At 42.7% G+C, this 16,531-nt stretch overlaps 1 protein-coding gene across 3 annotated transcripts in view; it reads right to left on the bottom strand.

The window, feature by feature from the left end:
- The window catches only part of LOC140459648 (netrin receptor UNC5D-like), a 453,166-nt gene that overhangs the window by 164,973 nt on the left and 271,662 nt on the right, over nucleotides 1–16,531 (bottom strand). For all 3 annotated transcript variants that reach the window (XM_072553978.1, XM_072553979.1, XM_072553980.1), the window contains exon 3: nucleotides 2,447–2,590. In XM_072553978.1, the coding sequence (XP_072410079.1) occupies nucleotides 2,447–2,590 (144 nt within the window). The remainder of the gene's footprint in view (nucleotides 1–2,446; nucleotides 2,591–16,531) is intronic.

Raw genomic sequence — 16,531 nt, 5'->3', positions numbered from 1 at the left:
TTGTCAACTGCAATCTTTTGTTGGATCACTTGAGCCCTGTAACAAACTGCAAGGAGCTCCAACTGAAAGTGATCAGGATCAACTTCAGGAATCTACTTCCTCAGCATCCGGGAATTGATGGCAACTGTTGGGGCAGCCCATGGCCAGAGGTGACACAAGATGGCTGCCTGTCAATTTTTAGGTGGCATAAATATGGCGGAGAAGATTTGTAACTGCAGTAACAGAATCAGCTTGCTGAGTTCAGAATTAAAGTGAAATCATCCGTTCGGATAATGGTAGCTTTGAGAACAAGATAAATCCAGTAGGGAACAAAGAATCTGACAAATTAATATACAGGGAGCTCTGTGCAAACCTTCAGCTGCAAATGTCTGTAAGTGGCAGTCTGTTAAGAGACGTCTGGAAACAAACAGGCCCAAAGTTCATAGTTTAGGAAGAGTTGAAAGAAAGGCATGATCTCACAATAACAGAGACAACTGATAAGGTAAAAGGGGAACAAGATTACACCTTGTAAAACCTTAGGTGTTCAGACAAGCTTATTGAGCAGTGAAAGTGATTGAGTTTCATTCTTGGAAAGAGAATTTGTACAGCTGTTGTCTTATTCAGTCGAAGAGTTAGTGTCGAAATACTTAGGGAACAGTCAGTAAATTTCATCTGAGAAGCAATTCCATGTTTAAAACAGACTTACAGACAGCATGTGAATAGAAGGGGCAGTGTTAAGCTGACGTTCCAAGGTCAGGTGAGACAGAAACTGCCCACAATTCATTGGGTAAAGAATTCCAACATGAGGTGTAACCAAAAAACTTTTTAAAAAACTAACTTTATATTTGAAATTATAATATGAATTTTACAGCAATTAGTCATAATTAGCATCTTTTTGTTTCTCCCACGATTAAGATAGTAGGAAATATAAGATGAGTAACAGATTTTGATAGTGATAGCAAGGAACACAATGAATGACAGAATTCCCACAGTCCTTAGAGATCAGCTAGTCTGACAAAGGTCTGATAAAGAGTAGAACCATTAACATGGGAATGTAAATTAATGAGATATATGATCCCAAGAATCATGTCTGGGAAACATCATGAGATCATGGTGAAACTAGGAAACTAGGGCTATCCATAGGAGTGTCCATCATTTATTGGGCATTTTACAGGATTGGATGTATAGATTAGTGGGATGGAACAATGGCAGCAAAGTTGCAAGCAATTATGGTAATGTGAAGTGTATAAAAATACTGCCTTCAGCTGGGGAAGCCACAGTGTCACTGACCTCTCCTCCAATCTGAACCATAATCAAGAGGGTAGCTGGACCCCACGTGAAAGCCAGGGAGCGGTCCCTGGCCTCTCCCACATGTGTGTTTGAAGAGCTCTGAATAAAGGTTACTTGTACTGCTAAACATAGTGATCAAGACTCCTCTTCACTATTTCTCCCTGCAACATTAACACAGAGTACTTGACAAAAAACTGGCACATTTCCAAAGACCCCTGTGAGTACTCGCACAATCTAAGGCAATCCCAACAGAGACCATCACCATCTGAGGACTCTGGGCAAATACTAGCTATTTCCATGGGCCAACTGCAAATCCTAACAACACTTCTGGAGAACCCTTATAAATTCCAAAATGCTCCAACTTCCTAATTACTGTGTCAGGGACATCGAGATAAACTGTTCCGCCATTGTGAAGAAAAATTTGCAATATTTGTCTGCAGAACTAAGATGTGTTCAAGTCAACAATCACTGAGGGGGTGATGAAGGAAATAAATGCTTGCTGAGTGGACCTGTACTGAACCCTGACTTTCTGCCTATCTGGGGTATGGGGCGATGAAAGTAGTTCACTTCTGCGGCCATTTTATTTTGAAAATGGGGCAAAGGAAGGGAGTCAGCACAACTGTTTTTTTTAAAATAGTCTGCCCAATTATTCATGGCATCAAGTCAATGGAAAAGAGAATTAAAACAGAGGTAAAACTGGCTCACAAATGGCTGCCAAATGAATCGTTCACCCACAAAGATGAATTTCACCCACTACCAGGAATCTAGTTTGAAATATCGATATTATACAAAGCACGCTCTTTATTGCACTGAACCAAGCACAGAAGGGAAATCTTCCATCTCATTTCAGGCTGGCATTTAGCTCTTCAAATACTTATTCTGGAGTGCAAGTCATTACAAGTCTGTCAAAGTGCAAAAAACTGGCCTATGCATTATTCAGCGCCTGTAGTCTAATGCTGCAGATGGTGGTTACTCATACTCTGTAATTCACACATCCACAGTATGGAATTATTCAGGGAGAATCACAGTTTGATGGACTACCTACCCCACAGCAGGCAGACCTAGATGGCCTGCATAACAATGGGTTAGCTGTGAAGTTCAATCTTTCTGTTTCTGTGCATGTGTTGCTGAAGTGAAACATTTGGTCATCAGTAATTACTATTTTTATTTTGCTTACATGCAATTCGGACCGTAGCTTTTCTGCTTTTCGTTGTTCCCTGTTGACTCCAAGCTACGCAAAGACACCAGTAATCCTCTGGACCGTGAAAATCTTCCACTTGCTGCCGAGAAACATTGATGAGGACCTCCCGAACACTCAGGCCTCCAAAAGAAGAAGAAAACAAGTACAGTGTCATTGAAAGTGAACTGACCAATCCATTTGTGCGAAATAAAATCAGACAACGCTGCAAGTACACAGCAGGTCAGGCAATATTTGTGCAGACTGAAAGCGTATTAATCGTTCAGGTCATTGGTTTCACATTTGTCAAACTGTAACATAAATTGTGATTTTCTCTCTATAGATACCACCTGAACTGCACAATATTTCGAGTATTTTCTCTTTTTATTTCAGATTTACAGCATCTGCATAGTTTTGCAACAGACAAACATCGAAAATGCAAGGCACAGAAGGAGGCAAGTTGACCAAGTATGTCATTACCAGCAGGAAAAAAAAGCCATCCAACCAACCACCGGTTTTCTGCTGTTGGTCAATCAAACTGTCAATTGTGGGGCTTCAAACACATGTCCAAATGTTTGTGGAAATGTGAGATTTCTGACTCGACCAGCCTTCCAGCTGGTGAGCCAGGAAATTACTGTTCAATTCCCCTCGAATCCTTTTCCCAACAGTTTTAAATCTTTGTCATCTGACTACCGACTTCTCAGTTAGCATCTCATGTAGTCTTAAGGGATACCAAACGGAATAAGCGAACAGGTAATTGATATCTTATTTTGGGGTTAATTGGGTCAGAATTGGTGTCAAACATATGGAGGTGTTTGCAATCAGTGGGGATGTGTTTTATGCAATGTGATGAACTAAAATAATGCCCTGACTAAAAGTGTTATCTTGCACTGTGTATCTCAACTATCTTTCAGTGTATATTATTCTACGCTTATCAAAATAATTCCTTCCTAAGTATTCTGTCTAGGCCCCTCATAATTTTACATGTCTCAATTAAATCTCCCTTTCGCCTCGCATGCTACAAAGTAAACAACACCAGCCTGTCCAATTTCTCCCCAGTGCTAAAATTCTCAGTTCTGGCAATATCCCTCATAAGTGTCCTCTATACCCTTTCTGGTGAAATCATCTCCTTCCTGCAATTTAGTGACCAAATCTCGTGTCTCATGTCCTTCTAGCAGTCCAAGAAGTTGAGCTCAGTCTCTGCCAGTGAATTAGACAATTCCTTGAAATACTTAGTATTTTTGACCTCAGAATTGCTAATGTATGCACGGGGTGTTACTGATTAGCTCCTTTGTCACCATTGGGATTTCAACCAAATGCAAAGGTACCTTAGCAAAAGAGGTGCCCAGAAATATTGAGAAAACAGAGATGATTTCAAGGTTCAAAAAGCTCTTCGTTCGGGACAACAGGCCATTATTCTCACACTCTGTTGTGACAATGCTGTCACTTTAAAGAGGTTATTTTATCCTTTTTTTTCCAAGAGAGGTCGTAAAGGCAGAGGGCCTGATGTGTCTTGTTTAAAAATTGCGGATTGGCCAGTTCCCTCAGTTCAGGCTTTTCCTAGTTTGGTTGAGCTGTGGCAGTCACAAGATGTCCAGAAAAGATCACAAATCTTCAGCAAATGATTCCTGACCATCTTTCTCTCTGAAATCTCTTTGGAACTTGTTCCCTCCTGCCGGTAAGAATCTGTGTTTCAATTTACCTTTTTGCCAAAGGGTGTGTTTATGGGATGTCACTGAATTGGAACAGCTCCTTAAGTTGCTGTAGTGGGTCAGTAGAGTTTTCCAATACTTAAGTTATCCTAAATTCCATGTTCTTTTGTTTGTCCTTCAACTGTAGTGTTTAAATAAAATCTGTTTTGCTTAAAGCCAAGTAGTTTGACCAACTGCATCACACCTGGAATATGCACTTCACATCTACCTTTAAAATAAGAAAAACTCAGGGGCTGGGCGACCTTCTTAAAATATTTTGAGGCGGTCTGGCCTAATCCTTAACAATGTTTTGACATGACTTCACCTTGAAAGCATTCTGAACTAGGCAGCTTCCATGCTGCGCATTGAAAAGGCAGGAACTGTGATGCAGCGCTTCCCTCTGTTTACATCACTATCCTCCATCCCTCCTTGCGCAAAAATTCAACAGGGTTTTGTGAGACCAATTATATTTTATTCAGTGTGAGTAAATTCTGGAACCTTTCAGATTGCAAACATTCCAATGTGAGTCCCTGACCAAATTATGACCTTGGCACCCAGCTATTTTATCTCAGCTGTGGATCTGTGTGGGCCTCCAGAATGCGTCTTATTGTTTAGTTCTCAATCAGCGAGCTATCCATTTCCAAAGTGAGACAATTTGGACACGGTTCCAATTTTTGAGCAAATGTAACGTTGTGTTGACGAAACCTCTAATCATGGAATGCTACCAGTTCGTGGCTTACGTGTTAAAGACATGAGTACCTGTTATCTCATTGACAGCATAGCAACACATGAACAGCATTTCTGGGTTTCACTGTGGAGGAGAAATGTACATTGCAATAGATTTCAAACTCCAAGTTTGGATATGGGAGGGCAACTTGCCCTGTTCCTGCTTTTAGTTCAGCAATTAGGGCCAGAAATAAGGCATTCAGTCCCGTGTGCCTGCTCCACCATCCATTAAGATCACGGCCGATCGGATGGTGGTATCAACACCACTTCTCTGACTGGCGACTATAGCCCTGACTATCCATGAATCAAATATCTCTCTAACTCAGCATCAAATATACTCAAAGATCCGTCCTCCGCTGCTCTCCAGGAAAGACAAAATCCTGGACTAATTATCATAAGACAAAAAAAAATTCAATTTGTCTCAGTCGTAAGTGGTGGCTCTCTCATTTATATGTTGTGACCCCCAATTCTGGAATCCACTACAAAGGGAAATATTCTTACCATGTCGCCTCAGGATCTGAAATTTTTCAATAAAGAAACTGGTAAGGAAATATATAAAGAGAAAGATAGAGTAATGATATTCGTCACAGAGATATTAAACTGACAATGTGAGTCCATGAATTATATCCTGAGCAACAGAGATTGATGGCTAAATTTACACTTCGCAGCAGAATGCGGCGTCAAAATTGTTTTCATGTCCGAACCTAGCCCTCATTAGGCAACAGTTACTGCCTTCAGGTTTTCACAGAGACAATTCTCTTAATGGCATGGGGACCGGTTTCCATGAGCAACTAAGGGTGGCAAGTAGATTAGATTACTTACTGTGTGGAAATAGGCTCTTCGGCCCAATAAGTCCACACCGACCCGCCGAAGAGCAACCCACCCATACCCTTACATTTACCCCTTCACCTCACACTACGGGTAATTTAGCATGGCCAATTCACCTGACCTGCACATCTTTTGATTGTGGGAGGAAACCAGAGCACCTGGAGGAAACCCACGCAGACACGGGGAGAATGTGCAAACTCCACACAGTCAGTCGCCTGAGGTGGGAATTGAACCCAGGTCTCTGGCGCTGTGAGGCAGCAGTGCTAACCACTGAGCCACCGTGCCACCCACTGTTTTTTTTTGCTCCACCAGGGCCTTGTCCGACACTGGCGGGGCCGAACCGAGGACCTCACTAAACCATCCAATCGGTAGTAGCGACGGGCGGTGTGTACAAAGTAGATCCTCAAAGCTGGGTCAGAGGTCAACTGGAGGGGAACAGCAACAAATGTAAATTGCTCAGAGCTTAAGATCAGCATGTCATTTTATGCTTGGAGACCTTACAGCCTTTCAGACTTAATATCGAGTTCTATAAGTTCAGGAGCAAATGACTGCAGATGCTGGAATATGCACTGAAAACAAAAAATGCTGGAAATCACAGTGAATCAGGCAACACCCCATGGAGAACAAACTAACCAGCTCTGATGGAGAGTTATTTAGACTCAAAAGTTTAGCTTGCTCTCTCTCCACAGATGCAACCTGACCTGCTGAGATTTTTGTTTTCAATCATTTCAGTCAGCCACTAATGACCCTCATTGACAGCTATTGATTCTCCACTGATTCGACTTTCACCCATTCCATCGCCCAACTAAATCTTCTCTTTCTCTCTCAGATCTCCATCACCTGCTATCATCAACTCCTCCCCGTCTTCAGCATGTAGACCAACCCTTTCCCAGCTACACTCTGTTCCGACGAAACATTATTAGACCCAAAATGTCCAGTCTGCTTTCCTTCCATCTGCTGTTGAACCTGCCGATTTTTCCAGCAGTTTCAGTTTTTGTAAACTACTGAAAGGTTACTAAAAACATCGAGGTGCCCTATCAACAGTTTTCCCAAAATGTGAAGGAATAAATAAACAATCCAAAAAGCAGTCAGACCGCCACGATACAAAAACATGGGGGACATCCCTCTCCAGCGCAGCTTTTGACTGTACCTGCATCAGGCAGAAGGTTTTCAGTACTCTGAACCAGGTTCTCAGTTACTTTCATTGGCTTATCATCTCGTTGACAGGAGTGAACCTGTTTTGTGAACACCCTACCTTTTCTTCCGCTGCATCGATGAGTGTATTGGCGCTACCTCGTGCTCCCACGAGGAAGTTGAACAGTTCATCCTCTTTACTAATACCTTCCACCCCGACCTCAAATTTACCTGGACCGTCTCAGACTCCTCCCTCCCCTACCTAGACCTCTCCATTTCTATCTCGGGCGACCAACTCAACACGGACATTTACGACAAACTGACCGACTCACACAGCTACCTAGATTACACCTCCTCCCATCCTGCCCCCTGTAAAAACGCCATCCCATATTCCCAATTCCTTCGCCTCCGCTGCACTGCTCCCAGGAGGACCAATTCCACGACCGAACAACTCAAATGGCATCCTTCTTCAAAGACCGCAATTTCCCCTCCGACTTGGTCGACGACGCTCTCCACCACATCTCCTCCACTTCCCGCACCTCTGCCCTTGAACCCCACCCCTCCAATGGCCACCAGGACAGAACCCCACTGGTCCTCACCTACCACCCCACCAACCTCTAGATACATCGTATCATCGTCCGTCATTTCTGCCACCTCCAGACAGACCCCACCACCAGGGATATATTTCCCACTCCATCCCTATCAGCATTCAGTCCCTCCGCGACTCCCTCGTCAGGTCCACACCCCCCACCAACCCAACCTCCACTCCCGGCACCTTCCCCTGCAACCGCAAGAAGTGCAAAACTTGCGCCCACACCTCCCCCCTTACTTCCCTCCAAGGCCCCAAAGGATCCTTCCATATCCGCCACAAATTCACCTGCACCTTCACACACATCATTTACTGCATCCGCTGCACCCGATGTGGTCTCCTCTACATTGGGGAGACAGGCCGCCTACTTGCGGAACGTTTCAGAGAACTCCTCTGGGACACCCGCACCAACCAACCCAACCACCCCGTGGCTGAACTCTTTAACTCCCCCTCCTACTCCGCCAATGACATGCAGGTCCTTGGCCTCCTCCATTGCCAGACCCTGACCACACAACACCTGGAGGAAGAGCGCCTCATCTTCCGCCTAGGAACCCTCCAACCACACGGGATGAATGTAGATTTCTCCGGCTTCCTCCTTTCCCCTCCCTTATCTCGGTCCCAACCCTTGGATTCAGCACCGCCCTCTTGACATGCAATCTTCTTCCTGACCTCTCCGCCCCACTCCCTCTTCGGCCTATCATCCTCACCCTCACCTCTTTCCACCTATCGTATTCCCAGTGGCCCTACCCCAAATTCCCTCCTCCCCCCTATCTTTTATCTCAGCCCGCTTGGCACACCAGCCTCATTCCTGAAGGGCTTATGCCCGAAACGTCGATTCTCCTGCTCCTCGGATGTGTTTTTCCAGCATGACATTTTTCAACTCTGAACCTGTTTTGGTCAACATTACCAACACCAGGTCAAGAAACCAAAATTCTACCCAAAGTGAGTCAAAGTCTCATATTGCAAAACCTGAAAAACCTGAGGTATGCAGAGTAACAAAGAAATGCACAGAATTTCTATTCTTTTCTCCTACACGCTGCAGCCTGGTATAAAGTAACTGATGGCAATAATTTATCATCTTGAAAAGAAATATGGCATTTCATCATACAATTCTAATTGGCACTCCTATTTAGTGTGGTACACACAACTCACTTCACTGTCCAGTTATTCATAGTAACAGAGGTAATTTAACATGAAAGTTAAATTGTGTTTCAATGTTTTAGCATAAAATTACAATTAGTGTTACTGTCAGTGGCCTCCACATCTTCCTCTAGATGTAGCAGTGAAGAAACATCTGCCACATAATTAGTGCAAAACTACAATTTGTCAAAACATAATCATTAATTATGCAGGGAAGAATTTGAACAATGTCATGAATTCTGTATAAAATTGCACAATGTGCATCTTTGTTCGAAAAATATAATTCTCTTATTATCATTCCACTCTTCAGTGAAAGGATTGCATGCTTAAAATAATTTTGTCCAAATATTAACCTATTGAAGGTTGTTCACTGTCTAAGGAGTGCAATGAACATATTCTCTCTGTCCAGCTTGCCCTGATTTCCGTTTGGGGTCCATCTTTGCAAATTGAAGGTGAATACTATCTTTTGTGTTTTGTAACAATGAATCAGTCAATGAGTTTTGAGAAGATTTGTAGCTCAGGTTGAGGTTCTGGATGTAGGTTTGCTCACTGAGCTGGAAGGTTCATTTTCAGACGTTTCATCACCATACTAGGTAACATCTTCAGTGAGCCTCTGGACGGAGGTTTTATCAGGAGGCTCACTGAAGATATTACCTAGTATGGTGACGAAACGTCTGAAAATGAACCTTCCAGCTCAGCGAACAAACCTACGTCCAGAATGAATCAGTTAGTCTACTGTTTACTGTGGACAGATTTCATCCCTTATATGACAGTACCTTTGAGTCGGAGGTGTCACTGGAAGCAAATCGAGTCCTATGTGGGATTCCACCCTCACCCAGCTTCACATCCACACAGAGATTAATTGTGGAACCTCACAAATTGTGTGCCTATGATTGCAAAAATAATGTCTGGAATTGCTATGTAGCTCAATACTTTGAACCTTGACACACAATGACCAGGCCACATCTATGACTCACTATCCACTATACCTCCGATTTTGGTGTCATCTGTAAACTTATTAACTAAACCTCTTACGTTCACATCCAAATCATTTATATAGATGATGAAAAGTAGGTGACCCACCACCGATCATCAAGGCATTCCACTGGTCACAGGCCTCCAGTCTGAAAAACAACCCTCCAGCACCAGTCTCTGGTTTCTAGCTTTGAGCCAGTTCTGTATCCAAATTGCTAGTTCTCCCTGTATTCCATGGAGATCTAACCTTGCTAATTAGTCTCCCATGGGGAACCTTGTTGAATGCCTCACTGAAGTCCATATAGATCACATCAACCATTCTGCCCTCATCAATCTTCTGTTACTTCTTCAAAAAACACAATCAAGTTTGTGAGACATGATTTCCCACACACAAAGCCATGGTGACGATCTCTAATCAGTCCTTGCTTTTCCAAATACATGTACATCCTGTCCCTCAAAATTCCCTCCAACAACTTGCCCACCACTGATGTCAGGCTCACTGGTCTATAGTTCCCTGGCTTGACCTTACCACCTTTCTTAAACAGTGGAACCACGTTAGCCAACTTCCAGTCTTCTGGCACCTCACCTGTGACTACTGATGACACAAATATTTTAGTAAGAGGCCAAGGAATCACTGCTCTAGCTTCCCACGGTGTTCTAAGGTACATCTGATCAGGTCTTGGGGATTTATTCACTTTTATGCGCTTCAAGACATCCAGCACTTGCTCCTCTGTAATATGGACATTTTTCAAGATGTCACCATCTATTTCCATACATTCTGTATCTTTCATGTCCTTTTCCACAGTAAATACTGATGCAAAATACTCGTTTAGTATCTCCCCCATCTCTTGTGGCTCCACACAAAGGCCGCCTTGCTGATCTTTGAGGAGCCCTATTCTCTCCCTAATTACCCTTTTGTCCTTAATGTATTTGTAAAAACCCTTTGGATTCTCCTTAACTCTATTTGCCAAAGCTATCTCATATCTCCCTTTTTGCCCTACTGATTTCCCTCTTAAGAATACTCCTACTGCCTTTGTACTCTTTGAAGGATTCGCTCAATCTATCCTCTCTATACCTGACATATGCTTCCTTTGTTTTCTTAACCAAACTCTCAATTTCTTTAGTCATCCAGTCTTCCCTATCCTTACTAGCCTTTCCTTTCACCCAAACAGGAATATAATTCTCTGGACTCTCATTACCTCATTTCTGAAAGATTCCTATTTTCCAGCTGTCCCTTTACCTGTGAACATTTACCCCCAATCAGCTTTTGAAAGTTCTTGCCTAATACCATCAAAATTGGCCTTTCTCCAATTTAGAACTTCAACTTTTCGATCTGGTCTGTCCTTTTCCATCACTATTTTAAAACTCATAAAATTATGGTCGCTGGCCCCAAAGTGCTCCGCCACTAACACCTCAGTCATCTGCCCTGCCCTATTTCCCAAGAGTAGGTCAAGTTTTATTTTAGATTAGCTTCCCTACAGTGTGGAAACTGACCCTTCGGCCCAACAAGTCCACACCGACCTTCTGAAGAGTAACACACCCAGACCCATTTCCCTCTGACTAATGTACCTAATGCTATGGGCAATTTAGCATGACCAATTCACCTGACCTGCACATCCTTGGACCTTTTCTAGTAGGTACATCCACATACTGAATCAGAAAACTTTATTGTACACACTTAACAAATTCCTCTCCACCTAAACCCTTAATACTATAGCAGTGCCAGTCCACATTTGGAAAGTTAAAATCCTCTACCAGAACCACATGGTTTGACCAGCTGCATCACTCCTGAAATATCCACTGAACACCTGCCTTTAAAATATTTTGAGCGAGTCTGGTCTGGTCCATAACAATCGACAAAGCAGAAAGTGAGGCAAAGGAGGTTAAAAAAAAGACAAAGGGAAAGAATTCCAGAGTTTACACCAGAGAAACGAAACAAACAGTCAACAATGGTGGCGCATTTAAAATGCATATGAAACCAGGAATAGAGGAATACTGAGATCTCAATCTTGTGTGGGGCTGTTGCTAATTTCAGAGAGGGGTGAAACTGTGGAGAGGTTTAAAAACAATGCCCAGCAACTGGAATGGAGCACTAGTCTTGAGTTTTGATTGCAATCTCTAAATTGGGACTCAAACACTGAAGAATGCTAACACATAAGCCACAGAATTCTAACTTACCTTCTGCAGAATCTGAGCTTTTACCACACTCACTGTGAGCTCAAGAAACATGACTCGCACTGTATGACCATTGTTCATTGCAATTACAATCACATAGTCTGAATTTGTGAACAGCTCTTCTTACATATACGCCTCAAAGAGCTGTGCAAAAGCTAATCATCTGAGGCAAGGAATAGCAGAGGGAGGAGATCAATGAAATGCTAAAATGGAAAGGTTCCAAAAAACTTCATCTTTGTCAGGAGGAATGACAATGTGGTGCACAAATGTGGAGGGCACACATCAATGACCCAATTATCAGCTTCTCTTAATGGAAAAGACATGCCGTCAGAGGTGCGAGATTATAAAAAATTGTGAAAACAAACTGGAATGGGGTCTGGAATGCTGGGAGCATTAAGGGTCTGCACATCCTGCACAACAATATCCTTTCTAATCCATTCATAACACAGACATGTTTTAACTGGAACCCTGAGCAATCCACTCTTCAAGGGATTCCAAATGAATTGTGAGGCCTGGCTTATTGCTACTAAGAGGCAATAAAATCTCTTGTATTTCCATGTGTACTAAACAAGAATTGACAGGTTTTTTCCAATCAGTTACTTAACCTTTTATTCCTATTTCACTCCTATTCCAGGCAATGAATCAGGAAGTTGGAACAGCGCACCCTTTGTATGATTTTCCCAACTGTTTAAATTGCTGTTTGGAAATTAGAACACAGTGTAACCAAGATTTAAGACAGCTTTTCCTGCAGTCTCACTTCTTCAGCAATTATTTAAACCCTCTCCCACAGTCACATTATGCGGCCCCTCTCCCCATCGCCCAGCGTGAAAAATGTCTGCAAATCTGAAATCATTACCCTGCACCTCAAATGTTTCTGAATTCCATTCCGGAGGCTTACTGAGGGGCTGCAAACTGTGTCAAGCTCGTTGGCACAGAGATCTTAAGCAACTGAAGGAATCATTTCAGAATAAATACCGAATCAGCTTCTGCCAAGATAAAAATCCTGGTCTGTGGTATTAATGTCTGTGCAAAATGAATGGAATCTCTGTTTCTTTTCCTGCAAACTTCATTCAGCAGATAAAAACACAGTACGATACGAACTGAAAATAAAAATGTGGCTGCCAGGAATCCTAATAATAACTCGCAGGATTTCAGATCTCACAATAAGGCTTTGAACATTCTGACAGCCTCGTGTGCAAAACCCAAGAACTGGACAAATAATTCTATTCGTGATGTGCCAACTTTTAGCAGAGAGCAAATTCTCCATGAATCAACAAAATTCGGTAAAATGTTACACTGAGACAAGGCTAACTGGAGATGCTGATATGGAGGAGAAAGTGAGGACTGCAGATGCTGGAGATCAGAGCTGAAAATGTGTTGTTGGAAAAGCGCAGCAGGTCAGGCAGCATCCAAGGAACAGGAGAATCGACGTTTTGGGCATAAGCCTTCTTCAGGAATGAGGAAAGTGTGTCCAGCAGGCTAAGATAAAAGGTAGGGAGGAGGGACTTGGGGGAGGGGCGTTGGAAATGCGACCTCCTTCCAGCTCTCGCATTTCCAACGCCCCTCCCCCAAGTCCCTCCTCCCTACCTTTTATCTTAGCCTGCTGGACACACTTTCCTCATTCCTGAAGAAGGGCTTATGCCCGAAACGTCGATTCTCCTGTTCCTTGGATGCTGCCTGACCTCCTGCGCTTTTCCAGCAACACATTTTCAGATGCTGATGTGGAGACAGGGTAGGAAAGTGGAGTTGAAGTAGAGGATCAGACAAGATCTGAATGACTGGCAGAACAGGCTGGAAGGGCATTTCGGACTGTTCCTGCTTTGGTGCATCAGCAGCTGGGCTTTATCTATCTTCTGGATCACCTGAGACGGTAACCAGACTGCTTATTATTGGACAGGTCATTCTGCTATAACGCGCGTTTCATCAGCATGAATTGGCTATAACGGATTAGCCAATTGTAGACACTGTTTGGATAATGTGAATTTTCTACTGAACGGGTATAGTGACTTTCTATTAGCGATCTTCTACAGTGTGATTTTCTATAGCACGAGGTTGCAGAAGAACACAACTGTTGCATTATAGCAGAACTACCTGTACTATCTTCAGTAGCAAGATCTCCTGAACTTCATGCTGGATGATCTCCTAGTCCATTCATCCTCTGAAATAATGTTTTGGTGCGGTGAACAGTGAACATTCTCCAATCTTTCGACAGCCCAATAATAGACAAACTCTTCGGTCTCCAAGCCACAGGACACTGCAGAATCTCCTGATGACCTAAAATCAGATTACCTCTGATTCACTGGTCCACCTCTCTCAATATTGCTATCTTGATCTCCAGGTCAGCTAGTTTTGGGCTGAACTCAAGCTGGTGAGCTGAAAGTAAGTAACAATGCCAACTTCTCTGTCCATTTAAATGATATGCTACCTCAGCATAGAGTAAGAGGTCTACAGCATGGAAACAGGCCCTTCGACACAAATTGGTAATGCAACACATTTTCACAATTGAACTAGTTTCACTTGCCTGCGTTTGGCTCTGCCCCTACATTTGTCAGCATTCTGCCCATCGATTGTGCCTCATTTTCTCTCCACATGAGTCAAAACTGATGCTGAGTAGTGTGAAGTTCATATGCCAGGAAGTACATAGAAAAAAATTCTTTCATTTTGCAATAACAAATATATCCTGAAGATTCCACTGAGATTGATGAATATCGTTAGTTGTTAATTAATACATTACCTAAGGCTGGAGCACAGAGTGCCTAATCTTTCTGTCCTTGGAGATTTTATCTTTTTGCACAAACCTTGACAAAAATCTCTACATCTTTTGAATTTGAATCTGCTGCATTATTAAGAGACCAATGTCCTTGTTTAAATTACTTCTGCATTCATGCTGTTAATATAAGTTGAGTGGGAGATAGTGTGTACTCCCTACTCACAGATCTTCATGCTAAGACTTTACCTTAGAAAATACTAAATTTTCACATGCCTCGCTCTGACTGCAGGTGGGAGGAGGAAAACGAGTTGTCAAAATACCTGCTCTGCTTCTTTTTCTACGGTGCCCACACGAGGGACACGTTTTCCTCCTTTTAAATCGGGAATAGATCTTGCCCATGACTAACAATTGAAAATCTGCCACGGCATGACAAGAGATTCTGTCCTTTCTGTGTGTGCAGAGACAATGCTGTCCACTTTAAAAATACATTGTAACACAACCCTTCCCCAGTAACTCATCGACCAGCATTCTGTTGCCAGATTTCTGTGAAAGGAACAGATGTTCACACTGACTTCACCAGTTCTGCTTCTTGTTCTTTCCCATTCTATGTTTTAACTTAGTGAACGTCAGCTATTTCTGGATGAGTATGAAGCATTTAATAGGGGATGAAGCATTGCATACTTCCAATGGTAAGAATGGTTCCAAGGTTTCTGCAAAATCAGGGGAAAAGTCAGACATCGAAGACTTTAATAGAATATGTCAGAACAAAGTATATCCACTGGAAGCAAGGTCAAAAGGCAGACGGCACAAATTTACGATAATTGACGGAAGAAATGGGAAAAGTTGAGGTGACGTTTTTCTTGTACATAGCAAGCTACAAGAAGCAAGTTATTAAAATGGGGTACAAAGACTTTGAATCATTACATTCAAAAAACTAATAATGTACTTAAAAGTAAAAAAATTGCAGAAGGAAAGAAGTGTGGGACCCATCGGCTTGCTTTTCAAGATCCAACTCAAACATGATGGTCCAAAAGGCCTCTTTCTCTGCTTTGGAGCAAGCTACACGAACAAAAATGAACTTTCTTCCGTAGACTAGAATTGTTAAAGTGGAGTTGGGTAAATAGATCGCAGGTACCGGTCACTGCTGAAAAGTAAGACATTTTGGGACAAATGGCAGCAATGGGAGCTTGATAATAAATGGTAAAATCCATATGATTGGCAGCAGGGATGTTTAATGATAGGACTGAAAACACACGACTCAATTATGGTTTTACCTGGGTGGAAAGGATTTTCGCCTGATGACGACCTGTTTCCTAGCTATGCATAAGCAGAATGATATCAAAATAATGTTTTAAAAACCTTCTGTTCGCTTCCATTTGGAATCCACGCAATGTGATTTTAAGCAAGTCTCCATGAAGGCAGACAATGCGCCTGACCAAAGCAGGCAGATATATGATGTCCATTTGCAAACCGGGATTATGTGCAAACTGGAAATGTATAATGTGTGCACTATCCACACGTCACTTTGACTGTCACTCACATTATTATTCCAAGCGTCCTAGCCTCACCCTCAAGCTCATGAGGATAGAAGACTGGAGGCAGTATTTTAAGCAATATCGAAGGAGATCTTCTGCTGCTCAACCCGGTGAGTGAATGAAGAGATGGTGGTCAAGGCTGAGAAGCACATTGAAAGCATTGTGCTGGTATGGAATACTTACCCATCAAAGGTGTAGTGCATCAAGTGACTGTGTATCTCTTTAGAGTTGTGTCAACTCCTCGAAGGATCCACTGCTGCTGCCAGCAAAGTCAATCCCACCCCAAGACATCTGCTCTGAGTTTGATCAATTCCAGCCAAGCTCAGCCAAACAGAAGTTCATCAGCACCTGAGAAAGAACTTGTGTTCAGGTTCAGAGCGCAATACCTTTAATGCAATCCAACGATTTCAATCAATCATAAAATGTGACTGCCTTTTTGACAAGATGAGCATTTATTGTCTATCCTGAATTGAGCCTGATAACATTAACCGTTCAAAACAGGATAGCAGTCTGCCATTTGAGCCCTCGAGTCTGCTTTGTCATTCAGTTAGGTCTTGGCTGATCTGAAGAACAACACCTCAT

The sequence above is a fragment of the Chiloscyllium punctatum genome, chromosome 35, assembly GCF_047496795.1.
Source record: "Chiloscyllium punctatum isolate Juve2018m chromosome 35, sChiPun1.3, whole genome shotgun sequence".
NCBI lineage: Eukaryota > Metazoa > Chordata > Chondrichthyes > Orectolobiformes > Hemiscylliidae > Chiloscyllium > Chiloscyllium punctatum.
The sequence above is the reverse complement of the archived record's forward strand: the minus strand, read 5'-3'. Positions and strand labels throughout refer to the sequence as shown.